The sequence below is a fragment of the Hippocampus bargibanti genome, linkage group LG06 (genome assembly GCF_051943395.1).
Source record: "Hippocampus bargibanti isolate YZ-2025 linkage group LG06, ASM5194339v1, whole genome shotgun sequence".
NCBI lineage: Eukaryota > Metazoa > Chordata > Actinopteri > Syngnathiformes > Syngnathidae > Hippocampus > Hippocampus bargibanti.
Genome location: NC_142739.1, coordinates 26,061,260 through 26,075,348, shown reverse-complemented (window position 1 = coordinate 26,075,348; position 14,089 = coordinate 26,061,260). Strand labels below are relative to the sequence as shown.

Here is a 14,089-nt window from a genome sequence, read left to right as displayed (position 1 = left end):
AATGACAGCGTGATAGCCTATGACTTACAAGCCATGTGGATTGGCTCTGCATCTTCTCAGCCCCGCCCTGTAAATAATAATAATAATACATTTCATTTACAAGCGCCTTTCAAAACTCTCAAGGACACTTTATTGTCACAGGATATTTAGTGAGATCCATGTGCTGTGAATGCACTGTACATGCGTGTACGTCCCACTTTAGGGATTTTTGTTTATCACGGGTGCTCCTGGTCCCCATATACCGTGAAAAACGAGGGATTACTGTATGTAAAAAAAAATAGACGTCTTTTTGTATATTTTTAATAGCTTCAAACGTGCACCTGTTTCAAAAGCGGCTCAATAAACAATAAAAAAGATACATTTTTCAAATTAAAAGTCTTTTATTGCAATAAAGACAAGTGAAGGAAACTGACAGATGTTTTTTTTTTCAAATATCGCAAATCGACATGATGGACGAGTGGTTTGCACGCCCGCCTGAGTTTGGAGGATATGGAATGTTTTTTTAAGCTAAAAGGGGGCTGGATGGTGAAAAATACCATTAAAAGAAATTGTTTTTGAGCAAAATGGTGAAAAAGGCGAAAAATAGAATGCTAAATAAAATAATTCTCAGTCAAAAAACATTTTCTACAGTTTAATTTCGGTGGTTTGGGAAGGTGTACAGTTGTTATACTGCCCCCAGGCGGCCAAATTGCACAGAGCAGATAGTTGAAATGAATCATCACGATAATAATAATACATTTCATTTCTAAGCGAACGTCACTTTACAGTCACACAATAAGTTTTTTTATGGGTGAGCAGCGGCAGCCACGCCCGCCAGCCTTCACATATCCCGGAAGTAACTATAATAGAGCTAGCTAGCTAATAGATAGCTAACATATAGCTATTAGATAGTTAGCTAGATAGCTAGCCAGCCAACCAGTAGATAGCTATTATACACGATGCACAATTGCTTCTTGTTAATCGTTTGTTTTATAAAATGTGACATAACAGACATAAAATTGCCTTATTTAAAAAAAAATAATTTGTGTATGTTAATGAATGTATTTTGTTAATGAATTTTTTATTTGTTTCAACGGCAGAAGCTGATTTGATACAGAGTGAGTAGTTCATGGGTTGACGGTTATTTCTGATTGGGACATAAATGCAACAATAAAAATAAAAATTAAAAAATCCCAAAATAAATTATTCCCCTCAGTGTTAATGGACGGGTGACGCGAAGGGAGAACAGGTGAATATTCAGTGTTGTTTGTCAAATACAAAAAAAAATCAACTACATAAAATTCCCTCCAGTTCTCCTCTGTCGCCCCCTGGTGGCTCGGCGTGGTGGTACTCCGGTTGTGCGTTCTGAAGGCGCTGTTGCGCCATCTTCTTGGCGTAGTACCTCCTGGAGGAGGCTCGCCATGCCTCCCTCTGCTGCGCCTGCGAGTCGTGAGACAAAGCGGAATTGGTCGCCCGCTTCCTATAAACGGTGGCCAAAGGGCCGCAGGGCGAGGCGGTGTATTGGAAGCTGGGCGGCGGATGGTGGAATTGGGCGAGGCGGGACGGGGGGCAAGCTTGCTGGCGAGCCAATTTGCGGGCGTAGTAGCGTCGGGAGGCGGCTCGCCAGGCGGCGCGCTTCTGCAGCTGGGCCTCCTCGGGCAGCTCCGCCGTGGGGACTCGCTTTTTCTTGTTCCTAAAGGACAATGAACGACATGGGTGATTGATTACTCATGTCTGTCTTTAACTTAGATGATGTGCAAAAATGTGTCCAGTCCACTGCCAGGGTTGTTGTCATTTTCACTCAAATTTCAGAAATATTGAGTTATCGGACTACATAAACATTCAAAGCAGCGTTGGAAACCTTAGATTGTCTTTTTTCATCAGAAAACACGAGTTAATTCCTAAGTTATATGGGTCTGGAGTAATCTGAGCTTGAAATGGGGGCAGCTGTACAAAATGCAATACAATACATACATAATAATAATACATTTCATTTATAAGCGCCTTTCAAAATTCTCAAGGTCACTTTATAGTCACAAGAATACAGAAGTTTTTCGGTGGGTGAGGAGCGGCAGCCACACGCGCCAACGTTCACTCAACCCAGAAGGAACTCAGACAGATAGAAAGCTAGCTAGCTAGCAAATAGATAGCTAATAATAACAATAATACCTTTAATTCATAAGCACATTTCAAAACATTCAAGGTCACTTTATAATCACAGGATACGTTAGATAGCTAGCTATATAGCTAGCTAGATAGCTATTACATAGCCAGCCAGCTAGAAAATAGATAGCAAATAAATAAACAGAGGCAAATTCAGGCGTGCTTGAGTGGGTGAGCAGCGGCAGCCACACGCGCCGGCATGCACTCAACCCGGAAGTAACTCAAATAGATAGTAAACTAGCCAGCTAATAGCTAGCTAGATAGCTAGTAAGCTAGATAGCTCATATATAGCTAACTAGCCAGTCAGATAGCCAACAGATTAATATACCGCTTTAACAACAGCTGAAGCTGTAACAAAGCGCTAACATGGATATAAGACAAATGCTGCCCCCTCGTGGAAGGGGAAAATATTGTAAGAGGTCTGACCAGCGCTTTATGGGCACCCCCCGCGCAGGAAAAAGCAAATCCCCAACAAATTTGGGAATGGCGCTCCACATCACACTTTTCAATTCCCGAATAAATTTGGGTTGTTTGTGACATTGTCATGCTGCATTGCGCTTCATTTTTAGTGTTTCTTTTTTCTCAAGAAATAGATTTTTTTTATGTTTTCATTATTGGCCAAATATTTGGTGTTAAAATACCCAATGTTTAATCCATTTGGTGTTGAATCTCGACTCGGAGTGACAAGCTGCTGTTTTGACACTGATGCTAACATCTGAAGGAGGAAAGTTGTGTTAAGTTCATACTGTCTACTAGATATCTAATTTACAACAGATTCTTTACTTACACTGTAAGTAAATATTGGATTGGATTGTATTGGATTCGCCTTTATTAGTCTCGCAGTGGAGAAATTTACATTTCACAGCAGCAAAGTTATGAAAGTACTAAGAAGTTATGAATATACTGCGTATATTTCCGCCTCTCTGACAAATGCGGAAGTATACGCCGAAACATGTAAGGTAATTGAACACCTAAAAAAAAGCCACTGCCTGGAAGTAAAGAATCTGTTGTAAACTAAAGGAGGAAAATTTAGTTCTCTTTCCATTCTGTGTTAGCGACGCCAACACAGGCTTTGAAAACATCATCTTGTACAATCAGTTTATTTTTAAAAACATGCAATGATTGTAGGTTTTAACCTCTGTTGCTCCGCCTCTGTCATGTGCGCCATTCCGTCTGCTTCGTCCTCGCAGGTCATCACTTCTCTGAGCTCCAATTCTTAAAGACACAAACACAAAAGAAGATTAGCCTCAGTAGCTCAAACATCTGCATAAAATCTAAAGGCGCTTATAAATAAAGTGTATTAGTGAAATCTCGGTTTACGAAGCCCTTGGCTTACGAACTTTTCGGTTTCCGAACGTTACATTTATGAAAATTTTACCTTGGCATATGAACTATTTTTCGGAATACATATGACGCTGACACAATGAGTGATGTGTCAAACCGCATTTCCAGGGGGCCATAAATTTTTAATGGTAAGGTTCAGATCCGATCCTTCGTGTGCAGCGGCGAGTTCACTGTAATCCGCTAAAAAATAATCTCCGAGGCAAGCGTTACCTGCATCCCAACAAGAACTGGTGGTTTGCTCCGGCAACCTTTCCTCACTCAGCTCCCATTTGACAAGGATGGCATCCACATTGCACGGCTCTTCTTTGACGGTGACGCTGCCCAACTCCAAAGTGCCAGGTGGGTCTGCTTGGGCGTGGGATGGAGAAGGTAGCGCCATGGAGGGAATGCTGGGTTGATGGCTGTCAAAGAGACCCGCTGCGGGTGAAAAATAAAACAGACCTAAGTCTCAAGTCATTTTGGGAAAACCCAGTGGGGAACCGTCAAGGCCTGCAAAGCCTTCTCTGCTGGCCTAAAAATATCTGAATCAGGGACTGATGTTAATTAGATGTTGTCCATGAATTTTTATTGAATAATTCCAAATTGTCTTTCAGCTTTCCTTCATTATTTTTCCCCTGTTACGCTGCTTCCAGACGTGCGTTTTTGTATTTAAGCATTTAACCAATCACATTTCAGCCATCATTTGTTACCAGACAAGGGATCATTCCTCAAGATGGTGAAAGACCATCAACGACCATCACAAAGGTAAGTAAAACGACTTTATTATACAGTAAAGTTTATTTCTTTAATTATAATACAATAGCACATTTATTCGCCATAAAATAAGGTTTATTTTGTGTAGTTTTAAGACTTGGAAAATTAGAAAGTATAAAATTATGTTTTATGGGACCTGGGAACGGATTATTCTCATTTTAATCGTTTCCTTTGGGAAATTACGTTTTGGAATACACACTTTTCGCCTTCCACACTGTTTAGGAACCAATTAAGTTTGTAAGCCAAGGTATCACTGTACATACTGTACATATTAACGCATATGCCCTCTTGTGGTCGACCTGGTGTATTACTAGCTTTCTATCTGAGTTACATCCGGGTTGAGTGAACGCTGGCGCGTGTGGCTGCCGCTACTCACCCACAGAAAAGCTCATCCTGTGACTGGAAAGTGACCTTGAGTTTTGAAAGGCGCTTATAAATAAAATGTATTCTTATTATTATAACAGACCTTTCGCTATATGGACATGCTATCAACTTACGTACAAGAGAAACTGAGCTCACACTGCTGCTGCTGCTGACCGGCGTCATTGCCCCCGCCGCCGTCCTTGTGTTCCCCGGTGTCCGGGGACCGGTCGACCGTACTCTGATCGAGCATCGTGCACGAAGCACATCCGCGCCGTTGCAACGTTTGCACCTCCAACTGGAGCCTCGCAATCTCTTTATCCCTGTCGGCCACCATCCGCTGGTACTCGCGATTACGGCCGCTGGTGACACCGTACAGCACGTTGACCACCGAGTCGATCGCTAGTCGGATGGCGTTTTCAACCACCAGGACCTCCTCCGGTCTCAGGCTGGTGTTCTGGGACAAATTCATCGCAGGTTTAGTTTTTTAAGGGTTTGGTTTGTTTTGGGCCAGCCGTTCGAACGGCTACTCGCACGAGGATGCTAACTTGCAGACAGAAGGGACGCCCGCGCTAAAAGTCACATTTAAATCGCGAAATCCACGATCGCCACCGAAGGAAAAATATCAAAGCGCCACACGTCAAAAACAGGGGCGAACTTGTTTAAAAAGCGACCTTTTCGTCGACATTCGCCTGCCTCCTGACACCGCCTGTTCGCTTTGTGGATACTTGACTGTCGTTTCAACTCATCTGCACAGCGCCAACTAGCGGCCCGGAGGAGCGATGAGAACAAGAGGAACGTCATCAATGGTGACGACGGCGTGGGTTATTTCAGGGAAAGCATAAAAGTAATAATAATTAGCAATGTTGTCGCGTTGTCGAATAAGGTACACGTGATTCCAGATTTTGTGTTAACGTGGATAACTTTTATATGACTTCCAATGCAATCCATTTCGCCCAGTCACTTTGTCGCCCGGTCCTCGCCGTCACTTGTCGACGTAATCACCCACCGACAATCTAATCTTAATCTTAAAAAACAACAAAAAAATTACATCATTTGTTAAAGGGACAACATACACTCGATACAAACGACGTTGTTATGGTTTTAATAAAGGCATAAAATTCATTAATAGATAAAAACTAAATATAGTGGATTTTTTTTTAATTAAAGAGACGACAACAAACACATGATTATTTTCGTTGAAAGGGAAAAAAACAGGTAAAACCAACGCGCGTAGATTCTCTTTCTCAAAGCTAACCAGAGCAATAGGAGGCAAAATAAAAGCAAATGCAAATAATATATACATAAAAGGCCCAGTGAGATTTTGATTTTTGAGAGGAAACTTTAAAAATATTTATGGAGGGGCGGGGGGAGCCAGGTAATCTGATAATGTATTTAAAATGAAAAAAATAAATAAATCAATGGGTGAATAATGATGATTTCTCCACTGCGAGACTTATCAAGGCAAATTCAATCCATATAGCCAATAGATAGCAAGCTAGATAGATAGATGGCTAATAGATAGCTAGCTAGATAGCCAATTTGTTTCCTAACTCAAATAGCTAGGTAGCTAGATATATAGCTAATAGATAGCAAGCTAGATGTATAGATGGCTAATAGAGGGCTAGCTAGCTAGATAGCTAATATGTTTCCTGACTCAAATAGCTAGGTAGCTAGCTATATAGCTAATATATAGCAAGCTAGATAGATAGATGGCTAATAGATATCAAGCTACATATATAGGTAATATGTTTCATGACTCAAATAGCTAGGTAGCGAGATATATAGCTAATAGCTAGCTAGCTAGATAGATAGATGGCTAATAGACAGCTAGCTAGATAGATAGCTAATATGTTTCTTGACTCAAATAACTAGGTAGCTAAATATATAGCTAATAGATAGCTAGCTAGATCGATAGATGGCTAATAGCTAGCTAGATAGCCAATATGTTTCCTAACTCAAATAGCTAGGTAGCTAGATATATAGCTAATAGATAGCAAGCTAGATGTATAGATGGCTAATAGAGGGCTAGCTAGCTAGATAGCTAATATGTTTCCTGACTCAAATAGCTAGGTAGCTAGCTATATAGCTAATATATAGCAAGCTAGATAGATAGATGGCTAATAGATATCAAGCTACATATATAGGTAATATGTTTCATGACTCAAATAGCTAGGTAGCGAGATATATAGCTAATAGCTAGCTAGCTAGATAGATAGATGGCTAATAGACAGCTAGCTAGATAGATAGCTAATATGTTTCTTGACTCAAATAACTAGGTAGCTAAATATATAGCTAATAGATAGCTAGCTAAATCGATAGATGGCTAATAGCTAGCTAGATAGCCAATATGTTTCCTAACTCAAATAGCTAGGTAGCTAGATATATAGCTAATAGATAGCAAACTAGATGGATAGATGGCTAATAGAGGGCTAGCTAGCTAGATTGCTAATATGTTTCCTGACTCAAATAGCTAGGTAGCTAGCTATATAGCTAATAGATGGCAAGCTATATACCTATGCTTGACTGCTATCTAGCTGGCTATCTATTAGCTATATAGTTATCTAGCTACCTGTCTAGCTAGCTTTCTATCTATTTGAGTTATTTCCAGGTTGACTGAATACTGTCGCGTGTGGTTGCCGCTGCTCACCCGCAGAAAAACTTATCCTGTGACTGTAAAGTGTACTTGAGAGCTTTGAAATGCGCTTAAAATGTAATTTATTATTATTATTATTATTATTATTATTATTATTATTATTATTATTATTATTATTATTATTATTATTATTATTATGGCTAAAAGCTAGCTAGCTAATATGTTTCCTGACTCAAATAGCTAATATAATATAATATATAAGATTAATGATATTTTTAAAAACGACTTGGCATTTAATTGAATGCACAAATCAGAATAATTAGATCAGGGCTTTTGTTTTGGTGGAAAAGGAATAATTACATCCAAATTTTCCAAATGACATCCAAATGACATCCTGATTGTATCCAAAATGCAATGGAAAAGTAACATCTGAAATGCAATCAGTGAGATAAAGTTCTTTTGAACTATGAATATAACATATTATATATTCTGCTGTACATAAAAAAAAAACTAGTGGACGTTTCTCAAGTCTTCACCATCATCACCACACATCATCCACTGCTTGACATAGTTGGAACGTGAGCTTTCCGGATCGCTTAAACAAACCCCGACGGGCTCTCTTGAACTGGAGTGGGAGGGGCTGATGCACTCTCCGAAACCGCTATCCGCCGTGTCCCAGTCCACGCGGGGGTAGCCATCGTCCGACTGCCGGTTGGAGGCCAGCAAGGCTCTCTCTATTTCCTCCGGCCAATCATTGAATAGCCGTTCTTCATCTCGTCCATCGTCCACTTTTGGCTCCTCTGGATTCGAGTCCAGCAGCTCTCGAATGTTTGGCCTGGACATTTGGTGCTCATTGTCTTCGCTCACGATCACCGTGTGAACGGACACATGTCCAAATTGTGCCAGCGGGACGGGGACGAGGAGGACGCACCTCGCAGGTCGCACTGCATTTTCCCCTTCTGAGGTAACGTGGAGCTGTTTCACGGTGACGGTCGCCATTTCCATGTGCGAGGTGTTCCCCATCAAGTCGTGCTCGCTGAACACTGGCCTCACCCACTCCTGAGACGGAAATCAGCAGAATGCAAAGCTGGTTTTTCATGTGTTAAAGGACAACCGACGTCTCTGGACAAGTTGTCCATAATTTGTAAAATGGCTTCAAATGACTTCTACTGAGCGTATTTTACAAAGATTCCAGCGCATAGAGCTATATTTTACGTTTAAAGCGTTGCGCTGAATATTCAGGAAGTCTTGTTTTTGAGTTGGTGACGAGTCCATACGTGACGTCACTAAAAGAACGCCCCTGACCGTAGCAGTCCTTCTATCACGTCAATGTATTTTGCTGTACTTGTTTGGTCAGAAAACCTCGTGTTGTACCCAAAAGCCGCCAGAAGAGGGCGTCCAAGCTCCATGGAAGGAATTTATCAGCCTGTGGGAACAGGCTGATTCATTCCTTACACGGAGCTCTGCCGCCATCTTCTGCATTTTCTGTGACACCACACATCAGTCTTGAGCCATTAAAACGGCCCAGAAAACCTTCTTTAATTGATTGCAAACATGTATGCTTTCCTCTTCAGAACTATTTGAATCATATTCATAACTGGATGTGTAACAAGAAAGCATATTCTCCGAATTTGAAGCCATTGTTTTGATTCTCCAGCAATGCAAGACATCTTTGCGTGACGTCACAAACAGGGGGCGGGACTTTCTGAAAATGCCCAATTCGCAGCTCAATTTTTTGCAGATTTTGGACACTTTAAGTCATTTTTATTGGTGTTTTGCATTTGAATAAAAATATCATACTGTGTGTTTTGGGTATTTTAGATGCTATCAAACGTTTTTCTGATGTCAGTTAAGAAACAAAAAAGTGACGTCGGTTGTCCTTTAAGCCTCTCACGATACAACAAAAGCCACCAAGTATGTCAGCAGTGTTTGAAATAACGTCTGCCCAGAGGCCCGGGGCGTACAACTTTTGCGTTGGGCGTACAACTTTCAAAACGTCTCGGCCCGGGTGGCCCCCAACTTCTTCAAGAAGAAAAAAAAGATTTTTTTTTTAAATCAAACGTTTGCTTTATTCAATAAAGCAAAATCCACTAGCACACCGCTACAAGCCACGTGGACTCCTCTTTCTGAGCGCCTTTCAAAACTTTCAAGTACACTTTACAGTCATGGTATAGTCCGAAGCACGAAACAGGCTTCTGATTAGCTGCCGTGCCGAGTATGCAAATTGCCAAACAAACGTTCGTTTGGTAATTTTCATACTCGGAAATGAGCAATTTGCATACTCGCCAACCACGGTGTCGTCCGTGCTTCGGGCTACACCGTGACTGTAAAGTGTACTTGAGAGTTTTGAAAGGCGCTTAGAAAGAGGAGTCCAAGTGGCTTTTAGCCGACAACGCAAACATTGCATTGTGGACCATGACGCCAAACGACAACTGGAGCAAAATCTTCAGCAAGGGATATTGACCATAAATTAAGCAAGGGAGCATTTGTGGTAGGGACTTCCTTAATTAAAAAAATCCTTTATACTTCGCAACAATTTTTTTTTTTTTTTTTGCGATTAGTCGTCTTATTGTGTTTCAAGTTGTGAAAAATGGAGCAGGCAACTTTTCAGAGTTGTCTGCCCTGGTGTCTGCTAACTTTTTTCATGAGTTTCAGACACTGGTGTGTAGGCATATTTTCAATGCAACCAACCCAACATTTGCATCAATCCCTCTTCATACTTTTTTTCTAGTGAATTGGAACACAAACATCGACACACAACTTGTCATTTCCTCCAAAAATTTTACAGGCCCCTTGCATTAAAAAACAAAAAAAAAAAAAAAAACACCCCAATGTGACTGTGTGGGAAATTCCCTTGCAGTGAGCAGGTGTAACATTGCTCTCATGATGTAACACCGCCCCTGCTGGTCACGAGTGTCAACTACACCCTCACCTTGAAGTTGCCCCCGTGGTCGAAATAGAGCGGCTTGAAGAAGTCTTGCGGCCTGGACACGTATGTACTCAGTCGAAATCGTTTCAGCAAGAACCTGGGAAGAATGGAATACGTCAAAAATGTCCAGCAAGTAGGTGTATCTAATGACATTGACTAATGTATGGAATAACGAGAGTAGGACTTGGCGTTTAATGTCAAAATGACATCACATAAATGAATAAACATCAGGTTCACGGGTGTAAAAAAAAATCAGCCTGTTTAAAAGTGCTGATGACCACACTATTCATAAAAATAAATAAATAAACCATTAATCAAAGAAACAAAGAAACACACAAATAGGTAAATAAATAAAGTAAATAAAAAAAACAAGTAAATAAAATAATAAATAAAACACAAATAAAGAGAAAAATAAACACATAAATACAATTTTAATAAAGAAGTCAATAAATAAAACGTAAATACATACAATAAATAAATAAGAAAAATACGTAAACAAGTAAATACATAAGTACATAAATAAATAAATAACCCATAAATAAATAGACAAATAAATACATAAATAACCAAATACAGTAAAGTCTCGTTATATCGATATTCAAGGGAGTCCGAAAAAATATCGATATAACCGGGACTATCGCTATATCCGACCCAGTTTGCATGTAATTTTCCCCGTGCGTGCATAGAAATAGTATCGATATAACCGGGACTATCGATATATCCGATATCGATATAACGAGACTTTACTGTAACTAAATAAATAAACAAATAAATACATACACACACACACACACGCACACACGCACACACGCACACACACACACACACACACACACACACACACACACACACACACACACACATACATACATACATACATACATACATACATACAAAAATAAATAAAAGTAAAATAAGCAAGTAAATATAAATAAAAATAAATAAACAAATAAATAGACATAAGACATAAATACATAAAAAAAGAAAAATAAACAAGTAAATACATAAGCCCATAAATAAATAAATAAACAAATGAAAAAATAGTAAATACATAAGTACATCAATAAATAAACAAATAGATAAATAAATAAATATGTATGTATGTCAAATAAACTAATCTAATGGAATAATTCTTTGTTTCACAAACGTATATAACTTCAATTGAAACAAAATACACCTGTATAACAAATTAAATGAATTAAATGTTTGTTTGTATTTCCGCTTGTTTGAGTTGTATTGTCAAGTGCGATATATATAACATTGAATTACATATAGGTGTTGCATTTGCAGCACGGCGACGCGTGACTTCCTGTCAAGTTAAGCCCGCAATGCAGAAGGTGTTGCCAGGAAAGTGTGAAGCCCATGCAGTGAGAACAAATATCATCATCACCATCATCATCATCATCATCATCATCATCATCATCATCATAATCATGGGAAGTGATTTGGCAGCTATGATTCATGCTTTGTCCAAATTGGCTTTTACTTTGTAGTCTTGTTTTTGGACTTCGGATAAAATCTAGTCAACTGGACAAAAAAAAATCATTGGTTTGCTTTTCTTACTCACGGTTTTCGAGAGCAAGCCACAAGTAGCCCAGCAAGAAGGATGAGGATGGCCAGGAGGATGTATAGCCAAAATCCTTTTACTAAGGCACAGGAGAAAATCATTAGCCATGCTGATGAAAAACTGCTTTTATTTAGCATACTGGTGGGCAGTCAGGACCTGCAAAGCCTTCTCTGCTGGCCTAAAAATATGTGAATCACAGACTAATGTGAATTATATTTTGTCCATGAATTCTTATGAAATAATTTCAAATTGTCTTTCAGCTTCCTTTCATTGATTTTTCCCCTGTTGTGCTTCTTCCAGATGTGTGTTTTTGTATTTAAGCATTTAACCAATCACATTTTTGCCATCATTTGTTACCAGGGTCGGAAATCTACTTGGACTTTCATTCCTTTTATCACTTTGCTGCTGTGAAATGTAAATTTCTCCACTACTAGACTAATAAAGGCAAATGCAAACTATTCTGCAGGCCTTGGAACATTAAATGCGGTGTCGATATGTTTGTTGCTTTAACCAATCAGAGTTCGAGTTGGCAACCCAAGGCCTGCAGCAAGGTACTGGAAACGTCAGAGTTTTCGCAAACTATGATTGGCTAGTCACTAGTATCACTAGCTGCTAATAATAAGAGCATACTGGCCAGAGCTAGCACGCCGTATCTGTAACGAGCTGGATAAACAAAGACATTTTTTTTGTCTTGATTTAATAGCAGTTTTGTTAATCCTGAAGGAGAAGAAATGGATTTTGTTAAAGCCATTTTCAATACGGAATTTTCAAGAATAGATGGACATCAATCAGGTTGGACAGCTCCGAAGCTAACAAAAATAGCAAATAATATTGCAATTTTATGAGGTTATCATGAAGTCACACAAGCATAGTTTCCTGGCCAACAGCACCCTCTAGTGGACATGCAGTAAATCACAGCACACTCGCAGCTGATTGATTCAGACAGACATAGCACTACTGAAGGTCTGGGAGTGACATGCACGGCCCACCACTGCCGATACCTGAGTTCAGTCATTCTCGTGCCGTACTCCGACTCCCTCTAGTGGTAGTCAATTGCATCACTCAATTCAAATTTTAAGGACATCCGACACCATTTTTTTGTTTCCTAACTGTCATCAGAAAAACGTTTTGTCGCATCTAAAATACCCAAAACACGCAGGCGGATATTTTTAGTCAAATGCAAAACACCAATAAAAATGAGTTAAAGTGTCCCAGAACTACTTCAAAATTTTTGAGGGCAGAGCAGCTGAAGGCCATCAACACGGATCAACACGAAGTTTTCAGACCAAACAAAGTACCCAAAATGCATTGTGTGTCACTTTCTCGCCACGTCAGGAATCGTCACCAACTCAAAAACAAGACTTCCTGAATAACCATCGCGAGTCTTAAAACGTAAAATATAGCTACAGTAAAGTCTCGTATTATTGATATTCAAGGGAGTCCAAAAAAAAATATCGATATAACCGGGACTATCGATATATCCGACCCTGTTTGCATGTAATTTTCTCCGTGCGTGCATATAAATAGTATCGATATAACCGGGACTATCGATATATCCGATATCGATATAACGAGACTTTACTGTATATGCAGTGGAATCTCTGTAAAATGCGCTCAGTAGAAGTCATTTGAAGTGATTTTACAAATTATGGACACAACTTGTGTCGGTTATCCTTTAAATTGTGCATCATGTTATAGGGCAATGTTTCTCGACTTCGTTTAAAATAACAGGAAAAAACATAAGGAGGATTGAGAGCGAACGTCGGAATGCAATCGCTACTTTGTATTAGATATACAGTAAAGTCTCGTTATATCGATATCGGATATATCGATAGTCCCGGTTATATCGATACTATTTCTATGCACGCACTGAGAAAATTACATGCAAACAGGGTCGGATATATCGATAGTCCCGGTTATATCGATATTTTTTCGGACTCCCTTGAATATCGATATAACGAGACTTTACTGTAAATGCCATTGCGTAATGTAACTCATGACAATGAATAAAATGGCGACTCGCTTACCTGCAATGTCTGCAGATATTGTCGCTGTGTTTGTCCAGCTGACTTTCTGACTCCATTCGCTCCACGGGCCCTGAGAAGGGTTACTGGGGCACAACTTGGCCCGGATAACTACACTACACTTGGCACGGGGCGGTAGGTCCTTGTGCCCCACCACGAGGAACCTTTCGTCCACTGAGAAGGAACGCGGGGGTTCCTGATTGTGAGTGAAAGGTAGAGTCGGGAAAGCTACTTGATTAAAAAAAAAAATACAATAAAATTCAGAGAAAAAATGTTGAATTTAGTTTTACCTGAAAGACACCTTGGCTGGTTCGGATCCAAAGTGTGTATGTTAGACAATCGTTGTTGTCATTGTGGAGGTCCCACGTGATGTT

At 39.7% G+C, this 14,089-nt stretch overlaps 2 protein-coding genes across 4 annotated transcripts in view; both read right to left on the bottom strand.

The window, feature by feature from the left end:
- Positions 1 to 284: 284 nt before the first annotated feature.
- Positions 285 to 5,338, bottom strand: LOC148897015 (uncharacterized). 2 transcript variants are annotated; one of them, XM_088998241.1, is made up of 4 exons: positions 4,741 to 5,338; positions 3,697 to 3,903; positions 3,279 to 3,357; positions 285 to 1,672 (listed from the first exon to the last, which is right to left on the bottom strand). In XM_088998241.1, the coding sequence occupies exons 1-4, from the start codon at positions 5,069 to 5,071 to the stop codon at positions 1,267 to 1,269; spliced, it is 1,023 nt and encodes a 340-aa protein (XP_088854367.1). In that variant the 5' UTR covers positions 5,072 to 5,338; the 3' UTR covers positions 285 to 1,266. The 2 variants fall into 2 exon arrangements, with proteins under 2 accessions (XP_088854367.1, XP_088854368.1); XM_088998242.1 differs by having other exon boundaries at positions 4,759 to 5,338.
- Positions 5,339 to 7,473: 2,135 nt separating this feature from the next.
- il21r.1 (interleukin 21 receptor, tandem duplicate 1) overlaps positions 7,474 to 14,089 on the bottom strand; it is a 12,862-nt gene continuing 6,246 nt past the window's right edge. For both annotated transcript variants that reach the window (XM_088998870.1, XM_088998871.1), the window contains 5 exons: positions 14,006 to 14,089; positions 13,719 to 13,911; positions 11,692 to 11,770; positions 10,128 to 10,221; positions 7,474 to 8,254 (listed from right to left, as the gene is read on the bottom strand). The exon at positions 14,006 to 14,089 is cut by the window's right edge and continues 53 nt beyond it. In XM_088998870.1, the coding sequence (XP_088854996.1) occupies positions 7,706 to 8,254; positions 10,128 to 10,221; positions 11,692 to 11,770; positions 13,719 to 13,911; positions 14,006 to 14,089 (999 nt within the window). In that variant the 3' untranslated portion in view covers positions 7,474 to 7,705. The remainder of the gene's footprint in view (positions 8,255 to 10,127; positions 10,222 to 11,691; positions 11,771 to 13,718; positions 13,912 to 14,005) is intronic.

Excerpts from the sequence above, each read along its gene's own strand:
- LOC148897015 (XM_088998241.1), bottom strand. The coding sequence starts at position 5,071 with ATGAATTTGTCCCAGAACACCAGCCTGAGACCGGAGGAGGTCCTGGTG. Across the intron at positions 3,358-3,696 it reads CAGTTCTTGTTGGGATGCAG|AATTGGAGCTCAGAGAAGTG; the intron begins GTAACGCTTGCC and ends TGTGTCTTTAAG. Across the intron at positions 1,673-3,278 it reads ACAGAGGCGGAGCAACAGAG|GAACAAGAAAAAGCGAGTCC; the intron begins GTTAAAACCTAC and ends ATTGTCCTTTAG.